General features: G+C 54.2%; 11 protein-coding genes across 11 annotated transcripts; 7 read left to right on the forward strand and 4 right to left on the reverse strand.

The window, feature by feature from the left end:
• The first annotated feature begins 113 nt into the window (after positions 1-113).
• Positions 114-2,460, forward strand: DL89DRAFT_269275 (kinase-like protein). The gene is made up of 7 exons (XM_040888233.1): positions 114-510; positions 586-720; positions 747-897; positions 921-982; positions 1,108-1,155; positions 1,190-1,288; positions 1,425-2,460. The coding sequence occupies exons 1-7, from the start codon at positions 294-296 to the stop codon at positions 2,399-2,401; spliced, it is 1,689 nt and encodes a 562-aa protein (XP_040741360.1). The 5' UTR covers positions 114-293; the 3' UTR covers positions 2,402-2,460.
• Positions 2,461-2,536: 76 nt separating this feature from the next.
• DL89DRAFT_269276 (uncharacterized protein) lies at positions 2,537-5,430 on the forward strand. Its single transcript, XM_040888234.1, has one exon. It carries the CDS (start codon positions 2,543-2,545, stop codon positions 5,090-5,092), a length of 2,550 nt encoding a protein of 849 aa, XP_040741361.1. The 5' UTR covers positions 2,537-2,542; the 3' UTR covers positions 5,093-5,430.
• Positions 5,431-5,894: 464 nt separating this feature from the next.
• On the reverse strand, positions 5,895-7,237 carry DL89DRAFT_269277 (FMN-linked oxidoreductase). Its single transcript, XM_040888235.1, has one exon. It carries the CDS (start codon positions 7,165-7,167, stop codon positions 5,959-5,961), a length of 1,209 nt encoding a protein of 402 aa, XP_040741362.1. The 5' UTR covers positions 7,168-7,237; the 3' UTR covers positions 5,895-5,958.
• Positions 7,238-8,097: 860 nt separating this feature from the next.
• DL89DRAFT_285505 (NAD(P)-binding protein) lies at positions 8,098-8,871 on the forward strand (the record flags this gene model as incomplete). Its single annotated transcript, XM_040889825.1, has 1 exon — positions 8,098-8,871. The coding sequence occupies one exon, from the start codon at positions 8,098-8,100 to the stop codon at positions 8,869-8,871; it is 774 nt and encodes a 257-aa protein (XP_040741363.1).
• Positions 8,872-8,944: 73 nt separating this feature from the next.
• Positions 8,945-12,641, reverse strand: DL89DRAFT_285506 (uncharacterized protein). The gene is made up of 3 exons (XM_040889826.1): positions 12,419-12,641; positions 11,832-12,333; positions 8,945-11,678 (listed from the first exon to the last, which is right to left on the reverse strand). Exons 1-3 carry the CDS (start codon positions 12,569-12,571, stop codon positions 9,025-9,027), a joined length of 3,309 nt encoding a protein of 1,102 aa, XP_040741364.1. The 5' UTR covers positions 12,572-12,641; the 3' UTR covers positions 8,945-9,024.
• Positions 12,642-14,052: 1,411 nt separating this feature from the next.
• Positions 14,053-14,697, forward strand: DL89DRAFT_294645 (uncharacterized protein; the record flags this gene model as incomplete). Its single annotated transcript, XM_040890543.1, has 1 exon — positions 14,053-14,697. The coding sequence occupies one exon, from the start codon at positions 14,053-14,055 to the stop codon at positions 14,695-14,697; it is 645 nt and encodes a 214-aa protein (XP_040741365.1).
• A 139-nt stretch (positions 14,698-14,836) lies between these two features.
• Positions 14,837-15,283, forward strand: DL89DRAFT_294646 (uncharacterized protein; the record flags this gene model as incomplete). The annotated part of the gene is made up of 1 exon (XM_040890544.1): positions 14,837-15,283. The coding sequence occupies one exon, from the start codon at positions 14,837-14,839 to the stop codon at positions 15,281-15,283; it is 447 nt and encodes a 148-aa protein (XP_040741366.1).
• Positions 15,284-15,603: 320 nt separating this feature from the next.
• On the reverse strand, positions 15,604-19,413 carry DL89DRAFT_294647 (cysteine proteinase; the record flags this gene model as incomplete). The annotated part of the gene is made up of 7 exons (XM_040890545.1): positions 15,604-15,711; positions 15,759-15,818; positions 16,145-16,369; positions 16,407-16,454; positions 16,504-17,016; positions 17,078-18,724; positions 19,384-19,413. 7 exons carry the CDS (start codon positions 19,411-19,413, stop codon positions 15,604-15,606), a joined length of 2,631 nt encoding a protein of 876 aa, XP_040741367.1.
• Positions 19,414-19,920: 507 nt separating this feature from the next.
• DL89DRAFT_269280 (PAXNEB-domain-containing protein) lies at positions 19,921-21,336 on the forward strand. The gene is made up of 2 exons (XM_040888236.1): positions 19,921-20,209; positions 20,235-21,336. Exons 1-2 carry the CDS (start codon positions 20,172-20,174, stop codon positions 21,103-21,105), a joined length of 909 nt encoding a protein of 302 aa, XP_040741368.1. The 5' UTR covers positions 19,921-20,171; the 3' UTR covers positions 21,106-21,336.
• Positions 21,337-21,819: 483 nt separating this feature from the next.
• On the forward strand, positions 21,820-23,244 carry DL89DRAFT_269281 (Clavaminate synthase-like protein). Its single transcript, XM_040888237.1, has 5 exons — positions 21,820-22,246; positions 22,360-22,837; positions 22,890-22,976; positions 22,999-23,053; positions 23,143-23,244. The coding sequence occupies exons 1-5, from the start codon at positions 21,942-21,944 to the stop codon at positions 23,229-23,231; spliced, it is 1,014 nt and encodes a 337-aa protein (XP_040741369.1). The 5' UTR covers positions 21,820-21,941; the 3' UTR covers positions 23,232-23,244.
• Positions 23,245-23,292: 48 nt separating this feature from the next.
• DL89DRAFT_45317 (uncharacterized protein) lies at positions 23,293-24,920 on the reverse strand. Its single transcript, XM_040891685.1, has one exon. It carries the CDS (start codon positions 24,817-24,819, stop codon positions 23,788-23,790), a length of 1,032 nt encoding a protein of 343 aa, XP_040741370.1. The 5' UTR covers positions 24,820-24,920; the 3' UTR covers positions 23,293-23,787.
• Positions 24,921-26,929: the final 2,009 nt, after the last annotated feature.

Here is a 26,929-nt window from a genome sequence, read left to right on the forward strand (position 1 = left end):
GGATATGGATGTCCAAGGTGAATGCTCCCCGGCCGAGCCGACTCGGCGGACCAGCATTCCTTGTTTGTCGCTCGAAAAATTCTCAGCTTTTAAAGGCTTCGGGCTGCGTATTCGTTTTCTTCTACACCTACATTCCGTTTTTTGCTTCCGTGCTGCATTCCCGACATTAGCTGTTTTCATTCTTGTCCTCCAGCTTTGGTGTCCTTTCGCCTTGGTTATACTGACGCGTGCACGCGCGTTCTGCAAAGCACTTTTATTGTAAACACCTTGAATTCCCTTTGCTTTTTCCGCGAATGCTTCCGACAAAACGGCAGTTCAGGTCAGTCACGTATACACGCGAGAGCGAAATACACCAGCTCTCGTACAGTATTCCGGAGGGCCTGCCACACGAAGAGCTGTTTACGCCCGAAGGCATTCCGATCGTACAGCCGGTAGCCAAGCGTCCGCGACTCGTGTTTGAGTTTGCTGGCGGCCTTACGCATCAGGATCCGTCGGGGGACTCGACACCAGGTAAGGGGATTCTGGCACTACATCCTTGTCTAATGGCCAAGGCAGTAGGTATTGACGGGTGGGCTCCTTTTTTAGACGACTCAGTCGTTCGTAATGTCACGGTGGACAACGACCACCTCAAGCATTTGCTAGAAACGCAGTGCGCCGAGAATATCATTGAGCAGATCGCAGCCCAGGTACCAAACACGCCGGTCATCGAGCAGCCAGAGAGTGCAGAGGATATCCTCGTGGCAAAGCCTCAGATGCTGAAGAACCAGCAGATCACACTGCGGGTGAGTTGTCGCTAGAAGGGTGCGAGGAGACTGGACAATTCCGGAAGTTGAGCTGCTGGAGATCAAGTGCCACTATTGGCGAAGAGTCGGACCTGGATGCAGCCTGCAGCAGCCAGTAGGGCTTAATGAGAGGTATAGCCGTTCTGGATGTCGTGGCACTGAGCTATCAGAAGCCAATGGGCCTGGATTTGAGTATTTTGGTTTACAAGAGACTGAGCAACCGCAAAAGCAACGGCAGCAAGAGACAGAACAAGATCGAACGCACGACACACCTATATACAATGGATCTGGAGCATGAGTATATCTACACCTGACACTGGTGGAGATACACAGGAAGCAGACGACAGCCGCTGCTCAGAGGCACCAGAGCAAGGTCGATAGCGAAGAAGAGGGGAGGAGGGGAGGAGGGGAGGCAGCAGAAGAGGGGGAGGATGACAGAGATGAGAATGAAGACGGGGATGACAGCATCTCTGAAGAGATCGAGGAACTGAAGGGCCTGATACCAGGTCTTTCTGATCAGTACAAGCTCTTGGGCAAAATTGGCGAAGGCACATTCAGCACCGTCTACAAGGCAATCGACCTGCAGCACGACCGCTACGACAACCACAGCTGGGAGATGATCTACGACGATCGCTGCCACAGATGACGAAGCCTCGGGCCGGTTCCGGCGACCCGGGCGGCGGCGGCGATCGCACATGGTAGCCATCAAGAAGATCTATGTGACAAGCTCCCCTGCACGCATCGCCAACGAGATCGCCATCCTCAACGACCTGCGCGGCAGCCGGTTCGTTGCACCACTAGTAACCGCTATGCGCAAGGATGACCAGGTCATCGTCGTGTTGCCGTACTTCCCCAATGACGATTTCCGCAGCTTTTACATGACCCTGTCTATCGATGAGATCCGCTGGTACATGGCGTCGTTGCTTGAGGCCCTCAAGTTTTCACATCGCCAAGGCATCATGCATCGCGACATCAAACCATCGAATTTCCTCTACGACATTGGCAGGCGTCATGGTGTGCTAGTAGATTTTGGCCTGGCCGAGCGCGAAAATGACCAGGAGGCAACGAAGCATCGGTCACGGCATGCGCTGCAGATGGACTCGACGACGGCAGCACGCATATTCCGCAGCTTTGATATGCGCGGACGGCCTGGAATTCCACGCAAGGATACACGCCCCGGTCTGCGCGCCAATCGGGCAGGCACGCGTGGGTTTCGGGCTCCCGAAGTTTTGCTCAAAGTCGCAAAGCAGTCGGTGGCTATTGATATCTGGTCGGCGGGCGTCATTCTGCTGTGCTTTTTGACGCGCCGATTTCCATTCTTCCAGTCTACCGACGACACAGAGGCATTGCTGGAGATCGCTGTATTGTATGGACGGCTGGAGATGGAGCGCGCAGCAGTGGCCCTGGGCAGGACGTTCTTGACGAACATCCCGACCGTCAAGGATCGCGGGATTCGATTTGAAAGCCTGATCAAGGCGTACAACCTTGATGGATTCCTTGTTATGCCGCCAGAGGCCTACGATCTGCTACGCAAATTGCTAGCACTAACACCCGATAAGCGTATCACGGCGGCCGAGGCCCTCGAGCACCCGTTTATCACGAACCGCCCCTTTGACTAGAGCCATTCCTTTCTTTGTATGCTACGTCACTCACCCAGTATCAACATATTAGATCAGCATATCATGATGTGTGAAGGCATCAATGTGCATGCGAATCACACTCCCTTTTTCTTTTCTGAAACCCCCCGCCCTTGTATGAATATGTCACGACAGCTCCTCAATTCGACAACTGCTCTGAATTCTCTTTTCATTCGCGGCTATGCCACTGTGTGCAGCCCCCAGCAGCGGGCTACGCAGCCGGCTGCCCCTCCAAAGCCTGTACTTGCGCAAACCCTTTTGGCTGATATCAGCAGCAGAGCAGCAGCACTAGCAGCCAGTGATAGCTGGTCAACAGACAACGAACGACAGATGGTTACGGTGCTAGAAACATGCCAGCAGCTACTTGGAAATGCCCACACTTCTGCCGAGACCCAGCAGCTGTGCCAGGTCGCCGACCAGCTGGGCCAAAAGATCATCATGGGCAAGAGCAAGAGCAGTCTATCGCTGCTGCCGTTTACGCGATACCTCGAGTTCTACGCGCAGCTGGGTCGACCAGATATTACACAGCTGGCCTTTAGCCGGATCCGGCGGCAATGGCGGCAGCCGTCGATCTCAGTATACTCAGCGCAGCAGCGCGCACTGCTCAGGTTCGCAGCAGACCGTGCCAGCGGTCTGCAGCTCCTGGCCTGCACAATATCGCACGAAACTCCAGCACTAGCTGCGCAGTCTGTCGAGAGTCGGCTGATAGAGACCTCTGTGAGGCAGATTGTCGAGGACGCGTTGGCATGGGAACGCCGGACTCGTCGACTGGTTAAGGTATTTGAGTATGGATCGTACTCGGCCCTGGCAATGCTGATTGCCAAGTGGGCATGGATTGGAAACAGCGTAGTACTCGCAGGCATGGGAGTCGTACCCAAAGCAGTGGCCTCAGCAGCTGTGCTGGGAGTTTCAGCCGCAATAGTCCGTATGGCTGTCAAGCACTCGGTGATGGGATCGCTAACTGTGCCGGCGCTGGCCGAGACTACTGCACCGCATACAGCCAATACAGTACAGGCACAGGATGGCGAATCGGAGGCGCGGCGGATTCTGAGTCGCGCATTCCCTGCATCACCGTCAGACGAAGCCATGATGGAGATCAGCGAGATTCTGAAGACTGCAAAGGCAACGAGGTCGCAGGCTATGTCGTGGAAGCTGCGCCTGGCCTTAATGTGGAGTCGGTTTGCAAGACGGTTCGCTATCGTTGAACCGGTGCTGATGAGCGATCGGGCGCTTACGCAGAGGCTTTGTGTGCTGTGGGCACGCAACATCACGCAAATGGTACCTTCGGACGTTAAGACTGGCGATTTAGCCACTGAGGCGGTGTGCTCGGAGGCGCTTTTGGAATGGATCGCATTTGTCGAGCGAGAGAATGGCGAATCGCCGCTGGTACTAGGCCATGACGGGATCGTCGATAGTGCACGGTTCGCTGCTAGACATACTGATGCCAACACGATCAAGCGATTCCTGGAGTTTTCATTTTCTGGCGCACTGTCCTTAATGCGTGGCCTGGATTCTGGCAGTTCGACACATTTGGACGAGCAGTCGATGAACCAGGCAGGGAGTGTGGTTACAGTGGCAGACAGTCGTGTAGCAATGAACGCCGCCGACAACCCTGCTCACCGAACTGCCGCTACGATCCTTGTATCAATAACTATCGTCAACCAACTTCTCAATCAGGCACGCGAGTCCCGTGGACCAACAGACCCAGCATCGTGCGGAAAGTTATTTGTTGCGCTCAACACCGTACTAGCATCAGAAAGCTGCCCAATTCCGGTCTCGCTCTATTATGCCGCGTTTCGCGCAGCTGCTGTGCTCAATGATACAGTGCTGTCTGACAGATTGGCGCAACGGTTTAGAGACAGTTTTGTAAAGGGCGATCCATATATTGCCAAGGCCGTACGAAGCGACCGTGATTCTACTGCTATGGGCTGGCGGCTCGGCAGTGCGGCTCCGACAAGCGTTCCGCCTATAGTGCGCTGTGTTTCGCCTTACCTATCTATGCTCGCACAACAGGACGTGACCAGCAACACTAGGCAAGATGCAGTATGCGAACTCGTTAAGAGCTGGAAAAGAATTGGCCTGCTTGACCACGCAGCAGCAACGATGGCCTTGGTTACCGCTGTAAAAGGGATAGATACGACCCAAGCACATCCTATGCTTGTGCCAACTGTCCAGCGGTGGATGGATCTCGGGCAGACCATCTTTTCCGGTGTTCCACAAGGTACATCCACAACCGACAAGGTCCGCGAAGCAGAGTGCGCTCGTGCACTCTATTACCTCGCTACCCGCGTAATGGAGCTTGGAACCACAATTGGGCATTTGGAGCTTGGCTTCCAGGCCCACAGCATCGCATCGGAGTCGATCAAGCAGCGCTCGTATTTAGAGACATTTGCGCCGTCTGACTACAATGAGCAGTCGATTCGCGTGTTTTCGAGTATGGCTGAGCAGCACGCGCCGAGCGAGCAGTCACAGGTTTGTGTGCATATGGCTATATCAGTACTGGATCAGATGCGCACACTTGGACAGACCCCGCAGTGGCAAACATTTGATGCGCTGTGTGTGGCTGCAGCAAAATCATATGTAGACATTGAGAAGCAGGTGTCGGTTTGGACCAAGCTTATCAAGGATCGAGCGCAGGCGAAGAAGCTCAGCAACTTTGCAAAATCTTTGTAACCATATGCCCATGGATACCATGGCAATAGTTCTGCTAGTTGAACCAGGCTAGCCATAAACAACCCAAGAGTATCAACACTATTTCAACCTTTATACCATCTCAATCGCCCACGAAGCATTATACCATGCGGTTTACATACATGACGATGGTTGCACAAGTGGGGACGGTTTAAGAATGCTGGGCGAGAGAGACTTGATGCTACCTGAAACGCGCGTACTGGTGGCAGACGGATCCTAGCGCAGCCACGGAGCGGGCCAATAAATACGGCTGGCTAGACTGACCTCCATAGGATACACGCTCAATCGTCATCTCCACTCCTGGCCAATATATTTTCGTGTATCCCCACTATCAGCGTGTAGAGAATGCACCAGAGGCATCTAGTATTCGAAAACACAGTCATACCTATTGCACAAACTGCTAAATTGCAGTTTTCGATAGCGTGCTGCGTTGCTTGGCCAGATAACGCAAAAGGCGAAATACTACAACCATCGGTCCAGTGCCCTGCCGTGGAACTTACAGGTTGCTGTTCTACATGACCTCAAGAACAGCTTCTTGTTTTTGTCTGGGCCAATCGGTATCCCTGGCTCCCTTGAACTCTCATGGCTTGTAGAACTCCCCAACCCTCCCTCACCCTTTTCCTGAATGCTCAGCCTGGTGCCAGCATGTTTCCCTTTGGCAGCCTGCCCAGGAGTAACAGGCCCACAATAGCACTATTATATCAATATTTCTTCGCTGGTAGTGTCCACTTGACTCTATCTGAATAGTCATTTGCCACTGCAGCATATTTGGGACAAGGAGGCATGTGTTATAAGAATAATGTATTTTGGATACACTAGTTATCCTATTAGAAGGTACCTTCATATGCTTATGCGCGACTACGCTCATACTGATCGTTCCACTTGACAAACACGCCGAGGTCCTTTGCAGCTTCGAATACGAACGATGGATCACGCAGGTACTTGCGAGCTGCCGAAGCTACATCCGCCTTGCCCTGCTCCAGAATCTCGTTTGCCTGCCTACCGTTATCGATGGAGCCAATAGCACCAACAAGAATACCAGGTACAGCCGCCTTCACAGCAGCCGCATACGGAACCTGGTATCCAGGTGCGTATGCAACCTTTTGGCGCGGGTCATTACCAGCGGATGAGCAGTCAATGAAGTCGACGCCCTCGTTGTGCAGGATCTTGGCCAGCTCAACTGTATCTTCGGTATCCCAGCCGCCCTCGACACAGTCACTGGCTGAAACACGGACAAGCAGTGGCTTCTCAGCGGGCCACACTTGGCGAACCTTGCGTGCGGTCTCAACAAAGAATCGAATGCGATTCTCGAACGAACCACCATACTTATCGGTGCGCTGGTTTGACAGCGGTGAGTAGAACTGATGAATCAAGTAGCCATGGGCACCGTGAAGCTCGATAAAGTCGAAGCCAGCCTTCTCTGCGCGCACCGCAGCATCAACAAACGCCTGCTGGACATCCGCGATCTGCTCAATGGTCATCTCCTTTGGTGTCCAGTGCTTATCGTCATAGGCAATGGCTGATGGGCCATAGACATCCTCAGACCAGCCGCCCTCAGAGTCTTCGGCCATGAGAGTAGGCCGCTTGCCATACTGACTGAGGGGAATGGTGCTGCTCTTGCGGCCAGCGTGACCAATCTGGATTCCGATCGTGGTGCCAAACTTGTGGGCGTAGTCCACAATATGCCTGAGCCCTGCAATCTGCTCATCCTTCCACAGACCGAGACAATTGGGCGTGATGCGGCCCTCAGGTACGACTCCAGTAGCCTCGATAACGATACCCCCGGAGCCACGAACCGCAAACTGGCCATAGTGCATAAAGTGGAAATCGTTGACAAAACCGTCCTCTGCAGAATACATGCACATGGGGCTGACCCACAGTCGGTTCTTGAAGGTGATGTTGCGGATTTTGAGCGGCTGGAACAGTTTTGGCAGAGGGTCGAGAATCGATTCAGATGCCGCTAGACCATGCCTGACTTGTGTCGCGGAAGCGGTAATCGGAGTTGCCGGGGACGGGCTCTGGGTCAGCTCAAAGGTGGGAGTGTTGAAGGAAGGCATTTCTCTATACTATTGAAAATATATGTTGTGTGGAGGCAGTGGTAGACAAATAATTCTCTGGGTGTTGTTGTTGGCAAGTTAGGATGTCAGTGCCTGTCAGCCCTTTGTATTTTATATGCACGCAGCCGCAGTACCCATTAGTCATCGGACATAGTAACAGTGTATTAACTCTACCTTATGCTGACACCACAGCTATATTATGCTGACACCAGTGACAACCTCCGCTGCCCCTCTTTAGTTCTAGAAGGTACAATCAGGCAGAACAATTAGTCAGCCATGTTGGAAATGCATTTAGTCAAGCCACGTGCAGCGCTGACAAATTTGAGCTCTATCAGGATCAGCAATCTACGGCTTACATCTAATCAGGTGATTGGAGGCTTTGCTTGTTGGAAATTAGCCCAGACTTCCGAGGATGGCCGGAATGGCCTTACAATCCACATCCCAAGTTCCTGTATCCAGTTCGCTGGTACCAGATGAATTTTCGCGCCTTGCAGCTGGATCCAAAGCAGGCCTGGTCTCCACCCGGGACAAAGTGAGTTATTCTAGTTTTAATATTTATTAAGGATTAGGAGGGATTAAACCAGTCCAATCATCACCATTGGGTGTAGAGCCTGCCATATGGAGTAGAGCTTGTAATAGCACGGGTTTTGTGCTAACCAATGGCGCTGCAGCCTATACCATCGAGAGATTAGTAATCGTTGGTAATGCAAAAAAAGTACATGTAACCACTGCACCAGCAGTTATCTGTATTGAGTGCTCCACCCCGTCTCTGTGGTCGGTTCTCTGTTCGGCAAATGCGAGGCGATCAAAAGCCGCGATTTGTAAATCGCACAGTATGCTGGTGAATATAAAAGTAGCCTGTAGGTCAGATATCTCGTTGCCCACCAACAAAAGCATTCGCAGCAGCCTCAAATCAATCGATCTTCAAACATGCACTCAACCTCGAACAGTACTAACGTCGCAATTGTCACTGGTGCCTCGCGTGGAATTGGCAAGGCCATTGTGCTCCACTTGTTGTCAGAGGATGTATCCGTCGTTGGGCTTGCACGTAGTGCCAGCACCCTCAGCGCCCTCTCGGAGGAGGTTTCCAGGCTCCAGACCTCCGCCAAGTTTATTCCTATCGCCGGTGATGTCACTGATCAGACAGTTCAGCAACAAACGGTCGATCTTGCCGCGCAGAACGGCACACTTGTTGCCCTTGTCAACAACGCTGGTGTTGAAGGACAATACGCGGCAATTGCAAGCGGTACCGTTGAAGACTTGACGCTTCAATTTGCGGTCAATGTCATTGCACCAACGAGTCTGATCCAAAAGGCTTTGCCGCAGCTGCGCCAGTCAAAGGGCAGGATCATTAATCTCTCGTCGGCTCTTCATAAAACGGCTCTCAAGAACAAGTCTGGCTATGGCGCATCCAAGGCAGCCCTCAACTATATCACCGAGACCCTGGCACTAGAGGAGCCCGATATCACTGCTGTTGCGATTCACCCGGGCCTTGTTGAAACGGACATGACGAGGGGTTTCGTAGACAGGATGGCAGTGGGCGGAGCAGAAGAAACTGCAATGGTTGATAATATGCGATCTGCCATGATTCAGACTGCGCTTCCAGGCCATATCATAGGAAACCTTGCGCTCTATGCAGACCATGAGCTGAGTGGATCTTATGTGGAGTACGACGAGCCCAGGCTGTCCAAGTACGCCGAATAGTTGGCAAGGTGTAATTTTATTTTCTTCATACTTTTCCAACACTGTCATGTTTTTGAACTAACAATATACCCATCTTTTGAGTATATGCGCAGCATCTAGCTGTGATTTGTGCACCTATGTGTTTCTATTGCTAATGAATCTAGAGCATCGCATCTATGCCATTTTGGATGCAGGGCGAGTGGGAATGGCAGTTCCAGTGTTTCGATTGGCATCATCACTCACTTCGACGTCGGCGATGGCACCGTGGTCCACTTCCTCATTCGAATGGTCCATCGTGTCATGAAAGTACACTGTATGCCGAGATTGGTTGGTGCCGGATCCTTTGCCATTCTTGTCTGTCCCTGCCGATGTTGGCGAATTCGACTGGCCGGTAGAGCCCGATATGCCACTATGAGGCTCGATGCGAAGGTTTCGTAGCCCCTCAGTTACGTGCTTCCATCCAGGGATGATCGGTGCTAGTACATATACAGCGTCAGAACTTAGCAATGGCATGTAGGGAGCCGGGTTACATAAGACGCAAGCGAATGCCTGACCACGTTGCGATACTATGCGGTAAATGCCCAAAGGTATGGCACCGTGACGCTTCATCAGTGTCAACACAAGCGTGTCATAGCGCTTACCAATGAAGCGGTCAGGGATGTACAGCAAGCTCAGGCGACCAGGTTTGAATGTGCGCAGTGGTCCTGCGTCGGCATGGCTGAACGTCATTTGTCGCAGCACATCCAGAATATGTGAGCTAAAGTAACACTGGCACAGCGCAGTGTCGATAAGCGCTGGCATGAAAATGTGGCCGCCCATGAACGTACGCTTGAGAAATGGCTCTCCTAACAGCTGAGTATGGTCGAGATACCTAATACTTTCGATATCCAGTAACTCGGTGGTCACAAAGAATTGACCGCCACAGACAGACTGGATGTTCATGTTGGCCAGTATCGCTGCTGAATCATTGCTCGAGTCACCAATATCTTTATCAGTTCGCCCGCCACAACCCCCCAGCACGATTGCCTTCTGAGCCTGCTCGATATGGGTGCGCCGCAAGTCGGCCTGTGACAGCGGTGTGCCACGCACTATATAGACGTTCGCCAAGTCATCCAGCACCAGCTCCACCATACGATCCATTTTGGCAGACGACAGAATGACAATTGGTAGCTCGTCATCTTCGAAAGCCTGCTTCAGCGACTGCACCAGCAGCTCGATGTTTCGCGGGAACATGTTGCTGGCATCACATATGACAATGTGCCCCTGGATCTCCGATGGTACGGGATCTGACCGTCTCACGATGCGCTCCGCACGGGACCCGACTAGGCCTTTGTATGGGGTGAATTCTGGATAGCTCTTTTCCCGCGGATGGGGATCTGCCACAGTGCGACTGGGCGAAAAGTACTCGCTGTCACCATCGCTAATGTAGTTGGTGCCTCGTGCCCGCTTAACACTGCCATTCGAACGCACGATCACACGCCGCGGACTCCCGATCTGCACTGGCGTGGTGGGCTCCTCGAAATCCATCAGCTTTCTTGCTGGGGACATTGGCGACGCCGGAGTCAAGAATCCAAAGAACGGCATTCGCGATCGTGTCGATGAAATAGAGATTGGCGAAAGTGGTACGGGATCCGGCACGTCTGGCGGCAATGTCCTTTGCTGTGCCTTGCTAGTCCTGATGGTGACACGTTCGGCAAACACCATGGCATCAACAACAGACTGCACGTCAGTTGAGATCGCAAACAGTATATCATACTTGCGCAGTATGTAGTTTCGTGGTGCAAGCAAGACCTGGTAGTGCCCCATGTCGTTGTCAATCGATGGATGGTGTGGAGTATGGACCTGTGGCGAGCGAGTAGGTGAGAATGCGCCAACTCCGAATACCAACAGCCCATGACAGCGGTAAAAGTAGCGTGCTACCTTGAAAAACGACTTCCCCAGCAGCGACCCAGGAGCCTTAGCCTGGTAGATCTCGAGCCCAAATCCGTGAATGTAGTTCTTGACCCACCCCTCATCAGATGACTCTGCAATTGCCTCTGCTAGCACGCCAGAAAAGTCCCATTCGGGCTCGTTGCCCATCGACTTGGAGAGCATGAATACCAGGGTTGCAAATCCCGGCGTTGCACTGTTCTGTGCCATTATGCCCATACGCATCTCGTCGACAGAGACAACACGCGTTGTCTGCAGGTACATCATGTGCGCAATACTACCTGGCAGTATTGTCTGCGCATACACGCTGAACTTGGGCTGCGCGTGGGCTAGCATCTCATCGACGGGCTTGTAGACCACTCGACTTCTGAATGCACTGAGCGCCAATGCGATCAGAACCAGTTCGGCATCCTCCTCAACACCGGTGCCGTGGCAGTGTTTTTCAGCCAGGATATACACGCAGGTAGCCAAATCAATGCGTGCACGCTGCAGTGCCTTGAGGCCGGTGGCTCTGCCTTTGACATAGAAAACGCGGTTTGCAAATGCCGGATCGCACAGCAGTGCTTTCATTTCCATGTCCGGCTCGTCAGGATGCAGAATAACGATTGTTGTGCGGAAGATGTTAGGGCCATGGTCGGCATTGAAAAACTCGTGCAGAAACAGCTGCACCGAGTCCACGCCAATATGTCCACACACTAGCGCGTGTCGTGTAGCCTTGGGCAGAGATACGGTCTTTGCATATGCTGATGTCTTTATCGTCAAGTCGATCAGCTTTGAGATCCGGGGCGGTACTGTGAAGGCGACCAGTGCGACGATCACGATCGAAATTATTTCAGAGAACGTGCTCTGCGGGATGTTCGTGCTTGGGCTTGTGGCACTCACTAATGGAAGCTTGTTTTATACTCTTGTATGAAGAGGATGGTAGGTTTTTGATATGCATGTAAAGGGAAGAAAGGGAGAGAGGTGAAATGGAGAGTATGGGCAACATGAATAGTAGTACGCCAACTCAAGACAGTGGATGCAGGTTTGAATCTCAGCAGTGCTGTACTTACTTGATACAAAGTATATCGCGTCTAGATATGTGAATCCGGTAAAGTCGATGTTGTTTGTTTGGCTGTACCAGTAGATGCCAGAATGCACTAGGCTTGCAAACCCCATGATGACCACGGCAATATCAGATGCAAGTGACGACGCCTCCTGCTTGATCAGTGTCAGGCGGAATCTACCTTCTGACGCTGCCGCGGACGCCAAAATCCGATTTACCGCGTATAGCATCCTCAGAAACCGGGCTGGGTAGAAAATGGCCAGCACACCCGCACTCAGGTAGCTGCTGCGGACTTTTGCATTGTGCTCGCCAAGCACGTAAGCAACCATCGGTGCTATGACTGCCATGAAAAGAACGCCATGCTCTAGAGGTCGCGGATTTGCATTGATGATTACGAACCGTGTAATATACTGGCTCAAAAGTGCCACTGCCAATACAAATTCTATCTGCCGGTTTGCTGTGGGGATTGGAAGCGGCTCGTGGGTCTTTGGATCAACCACTGTCGTGTTCTAAGGAATGCTCGTTTGCATCTGGAGTTAGTTTGTTGTTACAATGTTAATTCGCACAACCACCCTCTGCAAAGGTTGAACTTACAATAATGTAGATCACACATAGGCCCAAGTTCAGCACAAAGTCCACTACCTCCCAGATACGACCCCATATAGTGGTGTCGAGGGTAAATAGCACGCGCTGTCGCCATCCATTTACGACATTGTCAAGCGCAACAAACGTCGCCTGCTCTGGCATTCTAAAAATGTGGGGTATGCTGGTGTGAAAAAAAAGTATAAAAAAATATGAAGCTGGGAGTACACTGGAGAAAAACTTGGAACGGAGTAAAGCGCAGCAGCTGCACAAGTGCTTGGTGGAAAGTTGTGCTCCTTTATTGTCATGGGAGGAGTATGTTGACGATCCAGTATGACACATCAGGTGTCGTGCGAGTCGGGCAGCATATATGTGGCTTTGAAGCAGTTTTCATCTGTTGAGCCGGGAAGGAGTATGACAGCAAACACATGTAGTGACCTCCGATCATGCGACCTGTGACATTGTAAAATTGCAAATATCATCCCCCTGTTTATTGTCGGCATGACCACGCTAGGTCTACGGCACCTGCCGAAATTTGGGGAGGGTACGTGATGCTATGGAATGACCTGCTATTTGCGCAATTAATAGGCATTAAATATACAACGCTCAGCGCCTTGGCCTATTAGAGTCGTTTGACATTTGCATTTCGTCAAATGAATAATCAGGCTATGTTGCTACTATGTCATACAAGCACTACCTGATGCAGCACGCAACCCAAGGTCTAATACTCAGAGCCACATAGGGATATTATTGACGGTTGATACATCTTGTTGGCTGATGCCTAGGATCGGCACCAGTCATTCCAAGGTACAGATGAAGTAATCTGTGTATATTCTGTCCTTTGCTGCAGGCAAGGGTCGGTTAGCAAACATCACTACTGCGAGCCAAAACTGGAGCTCTGTATTGTGGGGGATATGGCAACAAGGGAAACATTCTCCAATCACCCTCCACCGACCGCTTCCCCGCACTCTCTTAGCTATTGCAATCAATCAGGATGTCTCACATCCTTCCTCGCATTCCTTCCTCCTTCCCTGCGATACGCACAGCTACCTACTGTTTGCTCAAATATTCTCTGTCGTATTCGTGCCTCTCTTGTAAACATATCAGCTAGATTTTCCATGGACATACAGATGTACAGCGCAGGATGCACTACTGACGAAACCACACCTGGAAACTCGCGCAAGAGTAGAGGTGTAATGTGCCTAGAGACTACAGTCAGCGAGATCCGCAGCTCCTCTGGGTGGATCCAGCGGCTAGTCCGCGAGCGTAGGCGCAGTGAGATGCAACAAAGTGCTTCCCAGTCCCTTTCGTTTGCCACTGCTAAAGATAGCTTAAGGGATAGTGCATCAAATCTGAGCTCGACACCGTCGCTAGTAGGCAGCCAGCCATCAACCCAGCCGGAGACAGAGAATATGCTACTGATTCTACCTTCACTGCAGTCCAACATACCTGCCAGGGAGATAACAGAAGCCGATCCGTTCAAGTCTCTATCGGGCTTAGAGATAGAGAAGCCACCTGGACAGCAATCACTCGAATGGCAGATGCCAGCTACGCAGCATCCATCCGGCGAGCCACAAAGTCTGGTATTGCGACTGGTAAAGCTCTTTCTGTTGGCAATTTCGCAAGCAGGCCTCGCCCTGTTCCTCATGGCTATGTGCCGAATCGTTAGCAAGGCGGGGAATGCGGGGCTCGCCTACCACCAGATCCTGCAGACTACCGTACTGGCCAGCTCGACTCAGGCCGTCATTATCCTGCAGCACTCACGGTGGCCAGCGCCACCAGACTCGAAGCGCACAGCACGCACCGCCCACATAATCCTACAAGGAGTAGCTGGCATTGCGTGTCTAGCAGCCCTTGTCGACGGCGCAATGCGGGCTGGGGACAGAGGTGCTGATCAGTTTTGGAAGGCACCGCATGTACGAGCAAACATAGTCACCATGGCTATGTTTATCCTGCAGGCTGTGTTTGGCATCTCCATGGTGTTTTCAACAAGGCTGTTTGGTGGGCAGCGCAAGGCAAAGCATTCATACAAGTATCATAGAATCTGCGGCTACGCCACGTTGACCGCGATGTGGACGACAGGCGCGCTTGGTGTTCACGCTGTGCTGCAGCAGGAAGGTGCGCAGGCGCTGAATAGCCGGTATGAGTGGCATGCTGTTCCGCGAGGAACGTGGGTGGCGGCTGGTGCCATGCTTGCCCTGGGAGTTGTTTTTGGTATTGACGTACGAAAGATCGGGCTGCATCGGTCCGCACAAGTCAAGAAGGGCACGTTTGCGCGCGCCTGGCCATAAGGATACGCAGGACTAGGGGAAAGGGAGGTTGGTGGGCCAAGCCTGCGCTTCTGGTGTCCAGGGCATTCGTTGCCTGTCGCTAGCTAGCCTCTTTTGCTTCTCTGTTTTATCAGTCAGCATAAACACCCAGCATTATACCATGGCCACCCCGCAGCACAAATACTCGCTCTGGCTCAGCCCGCCCAAATATTCCCCCGCACATGCCAGCATCCAGTCGCTAATCGCCCAATTCTCCACTGCGCCAGGCTCACCCGTTTTCTCGCCACACCTGACACTATTCTCGCCTGTGCGCACAGACAGCGATGCTGCGGCAATTGAGCAAGTGCAGCTTTATGTGGCAAAGCTACGAGAAAGGCAACTGAGCCAGATTCCGACTGAGATCCGTAGGGTCGCCAGTGGAAGCAAGTTCTACCAGTGCATCATGCTTGAGGTCGGCGGTGTGCATGAGGACGCTGTGCGGTCAGCGAATACAATTGCGCGTGAGCACTGGGATGCTACCGACCAGCCTAACTACTACCCTCATGTCAGCTTGGTGTACAGGGAGTGCACAGCCGAGCAGCGGCAAGCAACTGAAGGAGGCTGTTGAGATGGCTGTGCCTGCCGACATTCGGATCGCTGGCATATGTGGCCTGACGAGGTGCGTATCATCGAGACCGTCGGACCGTGCAACGAATGGCGCGATATTGGCAGCATTTCACTTGCTACAGGCCAGCATTCGGTCAGCCTGATCATCCAGCTGCACTTTCTTTCGATGCAGATTTGGTGCCAAATATATTTCATAGCAGTATATAAAACAAGCATGCGGCTACTGGGTCTTTGGTCCTCTACATAGCATACAGCGCAAGCAATCCAGTTAGTGTCGAACAGTTGCACGGTACATAGAACTATATTCCAGTACGACGATACTTACTCGCCTCCAGGAACAAGCATGCAGATGTTGTTGCCGTTGAGCAGGATCTGATCGAGATGGTTGACCTCCTTCACGTCGCCAACCTGTTCGTATTCTGTGACGTTCTCCAGCACCATGTTAACGTAGTCGTCAAACCCATTAGTGTGCCGACGAATTCCTTCTCGGACTTCATCATGACCCAGATCCGCGACCCAATGCACTTGTCGATAAGCTCTACGGATAGCAGGCTGTGTGTTAGAATGCCATCGACATAGGTGTGGTTCCGACAGGTGAAGCACTGATAATACGAGAGCATGCATACCTAGCGGGAGCAGCTGTGACGTGGCCATTTTCCTTGTAGTCTGCTTTAAGAAGTAAAGAAGGGCGGTAGTAGTTGGGTCGAACATGGATGCCGACAGAAAATCACACTGGTCTAACGGCAGCATCACTATGGGCGGGTTTATGGGGGGTGGCCGAAGATGTGTGAGGAATATTTATAATATCAGGATTTCCGCGCAGATTCTAAAGGCCGCTGCTAAAGAAAGCCTAGCTGGATACCTGCGGCACCTGGTGGATGCTCGACGCGGCACTCGCTGTGAGCTCAGCATCTCTGACAAACGCCAAGCCGCCATCGCCGTCATGGTCACCTGGCGGGTGCATTTTGTCGCCACCGCCATTATGCTGCGTATGGTTCGAGCGTTTAGCGAGGTTGCGCAAGTTGGTCAGCGATGGCAGGATGCTCGGTGTGCCGGCATACCCAACGACCTGCGTGGGCTCAATGCGCTCATATATTGAGCAGATACGGGTTCGCACACAGCACCTCTGCCAGTGTGACTGCCTGCACATCTTCGTCCGAGATCAGGTACCACTCGGCAGTCATGGCATCGGTGACACGCCAGGCCCGCTTTCGGCCGCACCTCCTGTTGCATGGGAGCGGGCAGCGCAAAGTCGTTGACAGAAGATATGCTGGACATGCTGGCGGTGGCCATGCTGCTGCTGCCGCCGACGATCCGGCGTTTGCGCAGTCCGTCATGTGCAGGAGACATGTCCGAGGCAGGTGGGCTGGACGATAAGGCTGCGCGCTTGTCAATGGGAACATGGGCAGACATTGGTAGTGCTACAGGGTTGCTGGCATGGCGAGGTGTGTTGATGCCAGAGCGTGTGGGTGGCCGCGGCTTCCGCCGATATGTGATGAAATGGCCGTACGAGTGCGAGCCAATGTGCACCACCACCGCCTGCAGACGGTAGCCTGTCTGTGGACTGATCCCCTGGCTGATCGCATCAGCGACATCCTTGGACCGGCGCTGCTGCTGGCTGGCAAACACGCCCTGGGCAGACAACTCACTCGTAGTCAGCGACTCGTCAATAATCGATGCCATCGGATCGACCTTCAGGTGCCCGTTAGTTGTGTACGGCGCGAAATCCAGGTACTCTGGGAACCGTACATGGCACGGGTTTTTCACAATATACCCTTCGGGTGTCACTGCGGACCGCGACAGGATGCAGGCACAGGCATGGCGGCAGCTTGGCAAAGGCGATCTGCTTGGTGCTCAGTGGGCTGTAGGCGCGCCGCAGTTTGACGCCTGGCAGCTCCATTTGAACGTCTGTGCGCAGGGCCTTGGCCACGTCAGTGGCTTCTGACCTGAGTCGCTGGATAATGCCAGGCACATTGAGCATGTAGGGCGGCGGAAGGTTGTGTGTACGGTCGACGCGCTGTGAGGCCGGATTGATCGGGTACTCGTCGCGCGACAGCCCTGAACCAAGCGAGAATCCGAGCCGCGCGTTTGGTACTGATGTGCCCGATTCTTGATTATTGGTGTTGAATTCAGAGTCCTCCGAGTCCGAGTCGGAGAACCTTTCGTTGTCGCTGTCATTCAGCACTACTCGGCGCCATACCGCCTCGGCGCGCGCAGCCTGCCGCTGTGCCTTTGCACACATCTCTGACTCAGCGCCGATACTCTCGACTGATTCGCCATTAGCACTAGCCGTGTTGTACACTGGGTTGTTGGCGAGCCAGGCACTGGCAGCCCTAACCTCAGTAATTAACTCCTGCAGTGTGCGATGCAGTGTGCATTTGCGGCACTGCACGCCTGACAGCTCCTCGATCGAGATGTAGTCCCGCAGCGCCTGGTCCAGTGTACACGATGCCAGCAGCGGCAATGTCAGCGAGACGTTGTCAAAGGCAAAGTGCCGAACAGCCTCAGTATACCCACACTGCGCACACGTCAGTCTGCTGGCCATAAGCCCCGTAAACGGATTCTGCAAGACATCGCGTCTCCCGAGCGTCAGGCTCTGACCGCCCTCGGCTGGCAGGCCGCCAGGCTGGCCAGTTTCCGGAATTGCCCTTACACGTGCCAGGCCTTTGGTGCCAACGCTCTCGAGGCCGCGGGGCACAGCTAGCACATGTGATTTCGCCCGGTCAGTCTGCGCCAGCATGTGCACAAGGTCCAGGTTGAACAGCGACGGCACCCGCAGGCTTGCAAACACTCGCTGCTCTTCCGACATCGCGGTCGAGATCAGCTGGAACGCCTCCTGTGCGTCCTGCTGCTCGCGGTCATTGAGTCCCCTAGTGCCCAGAGCAGCCATGACTGCGTATGGCTGGAAGGCCGAGTCGCGGTTAACCACCGTGTTGAGATCCGTCAGGGTCTCCCACAGAGCCTCGGTCAGCGGCATGCTGACCAATGGCCGCTCGCACCGGTCGTTGACTTCGTCCATGCGCTCAAGGATCGCCGCCAGGTAGTTTTGCAGGTACTCCGCCGACGCCAGCGCCTGTAGAACCGAGTTGAAGAAGCACGAATTGCCGGTGTTTACCAGCCCATACACGACCTGGCGCGAATCCGCGTCATCCTGGCTGTCCTCGCCGCTGCCCTCCTCGCCCTCAAAGTCGTCGTCCTCATAGTCGTCGATATCACTGCCGACCAGATCATCGCCGAGCTCGACAATCCGGTCAATGCACTGCGACAGCCACTCTTCGGCCTCCTCGCGCAGCTGCTGCCGTAGCGCCCGCCGCTCCTCGCGCCTGTCTGCCACGGGCTTGGCTTTGCGCTTGCGCCGCCGCCCGCAGCGTGCGATAAACCAGATCCACCGCCAGACCTGGACCCACCGCGAATACTTGCCGTCGGCACGTCGCCGGTAGGCCTGGGGGCTCAGGTATTTGGCTTGGATAATAGATGAGGAATATCAGCACGAACACTATCCCCACGTAGAGTCCGAGAACGTGGTACCACTGCATTTCGCTAACACAGTTCTAATACAAATTCTCGCAAGGTGCTCCCCTCAGTTGCTGTTCGAGCCTCCTTCCCTTTGTTTGATTTCGTGTATGCGAGAGCTGTTTGCGCTGAAGGCGCGATGCAATGAAGAAAAAAGTGGTGGAATGAAAAATGGTTGGAAATTAAGGTCGGATGGCAGAAAGAACACGAAACCCCCCAGGAGCTGGCGAGAAAACCACCAGGCTTTTCCTTCAGCTTTTGTGAAGAAAAAAATCCCTTTGCTCAAAGGCTAGCCCGTCAACTCCCAGGCAGCCACTGGGGCAAATCACGTGTGGCCATTTACGGGGCTGTATGGCAATGGCTGGTGGCATATGCGTGCCTCCAATGCGCATTAGCTGTCCTGGCCGGCCAGTCCTATAGCGCAGGATGACGAAGGCACCGTACTCAGGCACCACTGACCAAGTAAACTGCGCTTCCTCAAGCCGTCTCCACCCAGAGCACAAGAAACTTGCGTTCTAAAGGGTGGCCGGGGCGCAACATGCAGAGTGATAAACGAGCTGAGTCACGACGCCCCAGCGCCCTTTTTACCATGGCTGGCGGCCGCTGTATGTGCTGCATGGCAGAGAAAAAGGCCTTCATGCAGCGTTATCCGGTTTCAATCGCCTTTAAAGACAGAGATGCGCGCGTCTAATCAATCTTTCAAGATGATCAGGCGTAGGACATCAAGTCGCCTAACAGATATCGCTTTTATGTCGCCCAGCAGATATCTCAAAGGGTCGCAAACCCCTCATGCACGCTTCTTGCGGCGAGAATCAGATTAGTTTGCCCAATCCAGTGCTGCGGATCCTGCTGGTGAAAGCTGACGGTTTTCTGAATGTCGTCATTTCACAGCACATTTACATCAGCACTCTACTCCTCCCCCATCCCAGTACCATAAATCATGCGTGCGGGGCCAGGTCCTGACATCTCACAATCTGCTTTTTCCTTCGGATGCCAGCACGGACATTCCACATCTTCCAACAGTTCTCTCTGCGCATCCTTTTTTCTCTTTGATTCGCTGCAATCTCGTAGCATCTCTCAGCCATTACGCAATCAGTGCACTAAATGAGCAGTTCGTTTCGCAAGCGCGTGGTAACATCCCAGGCCAAGCTGCCGGCAGCAACACGTGTGAATCCGCACAGCGCACAACTCCTTGTGTCGACAGGCGTACCAGCCCTGGATGACGTGCTTGGTGGCGGATTGCCGGTCGGCGGGATATTGCTTATTGAGCAAGATCGGCAGACTGGGTACAGCAACACGCTATTGTCCGTATTTTGCCAGCCAGGGCATTGCATCCTGGCCACCAGCTGTGTTTTGTCAACGCCGAGCAGGAAGAAATGGACCTGCAGAGCCAGCTGCCCGGCTGGACATCGGCGTCCAGTGAGGCAGAGAGCAAGCAGACGGCGGGACAAAAAGGACCCGGATCTCAAAATCGCCTGGCGGTACCAGAACCTGCCCAGGGTTGATAAGGAAATGGAGAACACGCAAGGAACAGCTGGCGAAATGGCGTTCTGCGAGCGGTTTGACTTGTCCACGCGTATCCCCCGGGAGGCCTTGGAAAGGGCGAAGATTGATTTAATCGACGGCGACAAGATCGCCGAGATGTCGCAGGGCGACAGGTACCGAGGCGACATGTACAAATGCGTACTGGACGAGATTGCGCGCATCATCGATGACGGCGGGTTCAGCTCGCTCCAGCAGCCGCCGGCGGGCCACGAGCGCAACATCCTGCGTCTGGAACTGCGCTCGCTCGGGTCAGCATTCTGGCGGGGCGACACATCGATTCTGCAGTTCCTCCATGCACTGCGCGGGCTCCTTCGCTACTCATATGTGGCATGTGTGATCAGCCTGCCAGTACATCTATATGATGGCGACTCTGGTCGCTTGCCGGTTGTGCGGAGGATTGAGCATCTGTGTGACGCAGTGATTGAGCTCGAGTCGTTTGAGGGCGCGTATGCAAAGCCCACAGACATCGTCGGAGGGAGGAAGGCTGGCGCGGCGACAGAATACCACGGGTTCCTGCATATCCACAAGCTGCCGAGGGTGAATTCTCTCACAGCGGCAGGCGGGCGGCTGTCGATTCTGCATTCAGGAGGTGGCTCGGCTAACAACCTGGCGTTCCGGCAGCGGAGGAAGAAGTTCTGCATCGAAACGTACCATTTGCCCATTGAGGGCGGCGTGACTGAGCGACGCGTGCCGGAAGACAACAAGAAGCCACGGGCGGTTGGCTGCGGCAGCCGTCCCGGCAAGCCCGACCCTCTAGAGTTTTGAAAGGTAGCACTTTTTCTGCCCGTTTCAAAATGCTCAAGGTGAAATGGATGGTTTTTTCCCGTGGTAAAAAGTTCCCGCCCATGTTCGAGTTCAATGCCTTGCCTCCCTCTGGGACTGTGATGAGATGCCTCCGGAAGCTGGCCGCTGCCCGATCCTTCGGGATTCATGACCGCGAGAGGCCCGAAAAAGGGGATTGGCCTCGTTCGCCGAACAGGTTATGCTGTAGGAAAAGGAGTGTCGATCATCAAAAAAAACCAAAATCTAGCGGGGCGACATGCATGAGTACATACCGCTTCTAAGACAGCGCATTTATATTGCACGTTTGTTTGTCAAAGACCACATGCTCTCGTGGGTACAGCGCCCTGCACAAGCACAGCAAGCACGGGCATAGGCAGTAGCCGTATTGAAGCAGACCTGCTATGTACTTGTGATATGATATGATGATATGCCTGTCGCCTTGCCAAAAAAAAATCTACTTGAGGCGGCATTTGAGTGTGCGACCCCGCCACTACAAGGGAGATTGAGCACGGCCAACGAGGATTCGCCCATTTTTGAAGGCGGCCGATGTTTGGCAATCGATGGCGACATTGCGAGCCAGGATTGCGAGAACACAGCCCCCTTTTGGGAGAAGGCCAGCAGTGGAATTAGAGACATCGTCACTGGGCGGGGAGGGCAGGCATATCCAGAAGCCCAGTCTCCAATTACTAAGAATTCTAACACGCAGCTCTGGTATAAAAGGACCAGTATGCGGCGACATCCATATCAGCATCCAACATCCCAATTCCAGACCAAACAACACAGCCTGAGCTTCCCTTTCCTTCTGCACCTGCCTGCCAATGACAGCCACTACGCAATTCGAGCTCAAGCCCGACTGGGCGCGCGTGTACCTGAACCAGGCGACACATACGCAGACTTCCACTACTTCTGGCTGCGGCACAACTGCCCATGTCCTGTCCGGCTGCCGGCACGAGAAGACCAAGGAGCGCACAATTGACGCAGCAATCATCCCGCTGGACATCCAGCCGCTGCGCGCCGAGCCCACGACGACTGAGGAAGGCCCGGCGATTGCCTTCTACTGGGCGCCAATCGCAGTCAAGGACGACGCAGGCCAACTGGTGGTGCCGGACGAGACCGAGCACAGGTCTGAGTTTTCGCTTCTCCTGGCTGGCCGAGAATGCATACGGCGTCCAGCGCACAGACGTGCACCCGCTGCCGCCCCACAACCCGGCTGACGTCACAATCGACTACAAGGAGCTGGCCGCCTAAGTACGGCGACGCCGGGCAGCTGACCCTGAAGGGTAAGCAAGTCTATAAAGCGCAGCTCTACGATCTGCTGAAGAAATTCGGCGTGGTGGTGGTGCGCGGCCGCGGGTCGGACACCGAGGACATTATTTACGATTTCGTCGACTCGGACGACGCCGTGATTCCGACGCACTTTGGCCGCATCGAGCATCTGCGCACAGACAACGTTGAGAACGCCAACAACGACCAGCTCGGATACACCAACGCGGCGGTGCGCCTGCACACCGACCAGTGCTATGCCGAGACGGTCCCAGGCTTCCAGTTCCTGCACTGCATTCGCCCGGCGGACGTCGGTGGCGACAACTACTTTGTGCATGCCGAGTCGGCAGCCAACTACCTGAAGACCGAAGTCAGCAGCCGCGCTTACGACCTGCTGACATCGGTACCGGTGCGGTTCGACCGCAAGCAGAGCAAGTTCCAGGCATTGCACGTGAGTCCCATCCTGCGCTCTGTCGGATAATGTCGATCCGGGTACCGGCGAGTGTCGGCTGGAGCAGGTGCGGTACAGCTATTTCACGCAGGCCGCGCAGAACAACGTGCCGTTTGCGCAGCTGCGCGAGTGGTATGAGGTGCCTGCGCGTGTGGGACGAGCTGCTGTACCGCGACGACTTCCAGCTCAAGGCGACGCTGGAGTCGGGCGACTTTCGTCATCTATGATAACCTCAAGGTGCTGCATGCCCGCAATGGCTTCCAGGGCCCCCGCCACATGGCCGGCGTCTATCCTGAACGCCCCAGATCTCTGGGCCCACCTGGAGCAGGCCAAGCAGCAGTCCGCTGGCTGCCTGAACCGCCCCCACCCTCCCATTCATAACTTTTCAGGCTAATTCTTTTGAAGGTCACAAGTGTACCATATATATTACCTCTGTTCAATGAAACAAGCATGCTAAATGGCGCCTGTCAAGCCGATATTGGACCAGAAGCATGGATCGCCGCGCCTTCTCTCTATTTGTCCGCCAATCCTTGCCTCTGCTGTCTGCATGCCTTCGGCTGCTGTGTCCTGTGAGGAAGCATCGCCGCGATCAGGCACAGTCTGATCGTCAGCATAGAAGTCATCGGACATTGGTCACATCCCCGATGTGAGTGCGGCGCTTGGCAGCCGACAATGAGCTGAAAATACTGCGCAGGCGGCCTGACACCGTCGGCCTAGGCGACTCAGCCAGCGGCCACCCTTCGCCGGGCATCATGTGGGAAGCCCCGTACTCCTGGCTATCCGCCTGCAGGCTCTCCGACACGGCCGTGTCCTCTGAGGCGCTGCTGGACGCGCGGCTGGGCGCGCGGCCTGTGGGCTTGCGCTTGATTGTGACCGCACGTGCATTTGACACACGCGGCGGGTCGTCGGGCATGTGCCGGAGCCTGGCGGCGACTACCAGCCGGATTATATCAGGCGTCGTCATTCTCTCGAACTGCTTCTCCACAGGGTCCTCGCGCACCAGCAAATTCTGGATGCCAGAACGCGCGCGCATTGCCCAGGCTGCCCGACGCCATGGGCGCCGTGGGGCTGCCGCCTGCGCTTGCGGACGCCTGCAGGTTCTCCGAGATCCCAGCGTCCTCCACGCTGCATCGGCGCCCGAGGCGCACACGGAGTCGCCGCCGGGCCTCCCCAATGGCCGATGTGAGCCGGCTCACCCACAGTGCCTTTTCCTCATGACACCGCGCATAAAACACCATGCACTGCTGGCTCTTGGTGTGCTGCAGCCGCCACGAGAACACATGCTCGCTGGGCTCGTCCACCAGCTGCATGGTGTGCAGCGGGAACCAGTACTTGGGCACCACCGCCTTCTTCACTCGCAGCACGATCAGGAACCGCCGGAACAGCACACATCCAAAGCCGCGCGGCGGTCCAGCCGCCATGCGGTCCTCGTGGCTGGTGATGCGCAGCGGCCCCGAAAGCACAATGCTGCCGAGCTTGACCACCAGGCTCAGCGGCAGCTCTGCATTATCGCAGTAATTGCCCAGCAGCACCCGTCTGAGCTTCAATGCCTCGGTGCGTCTCTGCTCGTTGTCGATGCGCACACACACATTGCGCACACTCTCCAGCGCCCGCTCCAATGCCCGGAACGTTTCGGGTTCTGCCTCCCGGTCCGTATGCTTGATCAGATCCTGCAGGAATAGCGGGTACTTGCAGATTCTCTGCACCGGCTTGATCAAAAAGTCGCGCAATGCCAGCCGCCGCCTGCCCGAATGCCCGTCAATCTGCCCCTGCACCTGCGCCAGAAACCCAGCCCACCCGGCATCTGCCTTCCAATGCATCCAGGATATCGCACATTTTGTGGTACTTTGTGCAGTACTCAATGTACGCCTCGAACCCATGCCGCTCGCTAGTGAACAGCTTCGCCACCGAGCGCACCGAGCGCCCGCGCTCCAGTGCCCGTAGGAACCGGTGCTGGAACGTGAACAGAACCTGCACCGCATACGACACCCCCTGGACACTCGGAAGCCGCGCGTGCTCGCACAGCGGCACCACGAACGCTGCCAGAATCAGCTTCAGATCCAGCACAAACAGCTCCTCGGTCTCTCCGCAGTTCCCGCAATACGTACTCGCGCTTGTCGCTGCTTCCCTCGCTTGCCGGGCTGCCCGCCACACTGTACTGAACCCCAGCGCTCTCCTTGCGTATGGGCGGCCCATTGAATCCACGCAACATGCCGTGTGCTGCGCGCAGGGCCGTCGGCGTTGTGTCCTCGGACAGAAGCTGCGCCAAGTGCTGCTCGAAACTGGCTTTGTCCAGCTCCTGGATCGTCGATATCGAGCGCCCCATGCCTGCCTTGGTGTGTGGTGAGTCTGAGGTGTGCGGGTGCTCGACGGGCATTGCTCGCAGGTTGCTCGTGCTGATTCTTAACGGCACCCGCGCAGTAACTGCATTCTCGCTTGCTGGCTGCGGCAGCGCGCGGATGCTGCTTGCATGCGTTCTCCCCGACATGCAGGTCATGAGCTATGGAAAGGACAATCTCCTTGTAGGATATAATGCTACGTGAACAAAAAATAAAGAACAAGAAAGCATTGTATCAGGACAAATGCGTTAGCGGGGGCTGCTCTACGTGTTTACGGTGGGTTTTCCTGCCTTTGTGCGCAACATGCAATTTCGCCTTCATTATCTGCCAGGCGTCCAAAAACATCATCTTACAAGCTAGTAACGTGCAAGAGAAATTTCCAATAGGGAAATAAAGGGCGAGGGAAAAAGACCCATGTTCCCACATTCCTCCCATTCACTCCCCCTTCCTCCTTCCCTCCTGCCAGATGGGCAATTGGGCTGTGCTGTATCATCCCAGGGTTAAAAATATTTAGCGAGTATTGGAGATGGCCGTAACTGCCCTCATCCCACCGAGCTTTTCTTGCCAGCTCCCCCATTCCTCTCCGCCTCCCGTCTCTGTCACCAAGTGATCCGATACACGCACCTCCCCCTCAATGATTCTCTTGCTCTTACCTGAAGATATATCAGCTTCGGATTGACGCACGTTTCTGTGTGGCCTCACCCCCGGTCTTCCTGCGGCAATGGCGTGTGGATAAGAGAAAGAATTGAAAAAGAGAAGAATAAACTAAAGCGTGAAGAAAAGGGAAATGAGGAAGGAAAAAGCTTGCAGCGTGGCGTCGGGAATATTGCCTACTGAGGACTATCCTATGACTCCCTCCCGAATGACGTGCGTGAAATCAGATACCGCTTAGTTGGGAATAATCGGCAATAGATGAAACCCTATACTGGCAAAGAGTATTGCACGTTGGATCAATATGCTCTTTGTGCCAGCAACTGGTGCAGGGTGAAATGTAGGTTTAGGTTGTGAGAATATTAAAAACTCAATATTGTATCAGGAATATCCCAGTATTGGGTGGCTATAAGATTGCAAAAATGGGAAAGAGAAAAGGAAGAGGTAGGAATGGAGAAGAGAATAGGGGATGCCAAGCGCGAGGAAAAATTGTGGAGAAACAAGCACGACTCCAATGCACTCACATTTTGACTCTCGGGGGGGGCAAGCGCAACGGGCATTGGGGTGGACTAGAATGACCGAAAAATTGACTCTGGTGTGAATGCCCGGACTGTTCAACCAATACTGCAAAAAAAAACACGACTTTATGCACGAAAATATGTACCAATGAACCACGCACCAAATAGAACGGCGGTCTCTCCAAGCGGGCAGCATTGAGACATGCCCACCATGGGCCATATAGTGTGTCGGAATAGTACTAAAATGAGACGTATTTTGCTCGACAACCACTGCTGAGTGGGCTCGCCGATCAAATCCGCATCCCCCACACACCCTTTTTCGCATAACCCACGTTCTGACCCACCTCTCTCTCTGCGCATCACACAATGATATTTACAAGCTGTGAAACATGCCAGGAGAGGAAGAAAAGAACTGGTCTGGATCTGCCCCCGACAAAACACCACCCTGGATACATGTCTCGCGATAGCTGGGAATGGAGAGAGCCTTGTCTTGCAAGCCTGCAGGGCTCAGTTTGATTCCTTTGTTCCACATACGTTTATTTTTCTTTTTTCTTCAACTGTGGCCAGCGCTGCAAGCACAGGGC

Source organism: Linderina pennispora (assembly GCF_002104995.1).
Source record: "Linderina pennispora strain ATCC 12442 chromosome Unknown DL89scaffold_12, whole genome shotgun sequence".
Classification (NCBI taxonomy): Eukaryota; Fungi; Kickxellomycota; class Kickxellomycetes; order Kickxellales; family Kickxellaceae; genus Linderina; species Linderina pennispora.

What these genes read in the sequence shown, in the direction of transcription:
- DL89DRAFT_269275 (XM_040888233.1), top strand. Translation starts at nt 294, where the DNA reads ATGCTTCCGACAAAACGGCAGTTCAGGTCAGTCACGTATACACGCGAG. An exon ending in GCCTGGATTTGAGTATTTTG is followed by an intron (nt 983 to 1,107) that starts GTTTACAAGAGA and finishes ACACTGGTGGAG; the next exon opens with ATACACAGGAAGCAGACGAC. An exon ending in CTCAGAGGCACCAGAGCAAG is followed by an intron (nt 1,156 to 1,189) that starts GTCGATAGCGAA and finishes GGAGGGGAGGAG; the next exon opens with GGGAGGCAGCAGAAGAGGGG.
- DL89DRAFT_269276 (XM_040888234.1), top strand. Translation starts at nt 2,543, where the DNA reads ATGTCACGACAGCTCCTCAATTCGACAACTGCTCTGAATTCTCTTTTC.
- DL89DRAFT_269277 (XM_040888235.1), bottom strand. Translation starts at nt 7,167, where the DNA reads ATGCCTTCCTTCAACACTCCCACCTTTGAGCTGACCCAGAGCCCGTCC.
- DL89DRAFT_285506 (XM_040889826.1), bottom strand. Translation starts at nt 12,571, where the DNA reads ATGCCAGAGCAGGCGACGTTTGTTGCGCTTGACAATGTCGTAAATGGA. An exon ending in TATGTGTGATCTACATTATT is followed by an intron (nt 12,334 to 12,418) that starts GTAAGTTCAACC and finishes AGCATTCCTTAG; the next exon opens with AACACGACAGTGGTTGATCC. An exon ending in CGCGATATACTTTGTATCAA is followed by an intron (nt 11,679 to 11,831) that starts GTAAGTACAGCA and finishes ATACAAGAGTAT; the next exon opens with AAAACAAGCTTCCATTAGTG.
- DL89DRAFT_269280 (XM_040888236.1), top strand. Translation starts at nt 20,172, where the DNA reads ATGGACCTGCAGAGCCAGCTGCCCGGCTGGACATCGGC. An exon ending in CTGCCCGGCTGGACATCGGC is followed by an intron (nt 20,210 to 20,234) that starts GTCCAGTGAGGC and finishes GAGAGCAAGCAG; the next exon opens with ACGGCGGGACAAAAAGGACC.
- DL89DRAFT_269281 (XM_040888237.1), top strand. Translation starts at nt 21,942, where the DNA reads ATGACAGCCACTACGCAATTCGAGCTCAAGCCCGACTGGGCGCGCGTG. An exon ending in CCGGACGAGACCGAGCACAG is followed by an intron (nt 22,247 to 22,359) that starts GTCTGAGTTTTC and finishes GACTACAAGGAG; the next exon opens with CTGGCCGCCTAAGTACGGCG. An exon ending in GCTGGAGTCGGGCGACTTTC is followed by an intron (nt 23,054 to 23,142) that starts GTCATCTATGAT and finishes TGAACGCCCCAG; the next exon opens with ATCTCTGGGCCCACCTGGAG.
- DL89DRAFT_45317 (XM_040891685.1), bottom strand. Translation starts at nt 24,819, where the DNA reads ATGCGGTGCAGGTTCTGTTCACGTTCCAGCACCGGTTCCTACGGGCAC.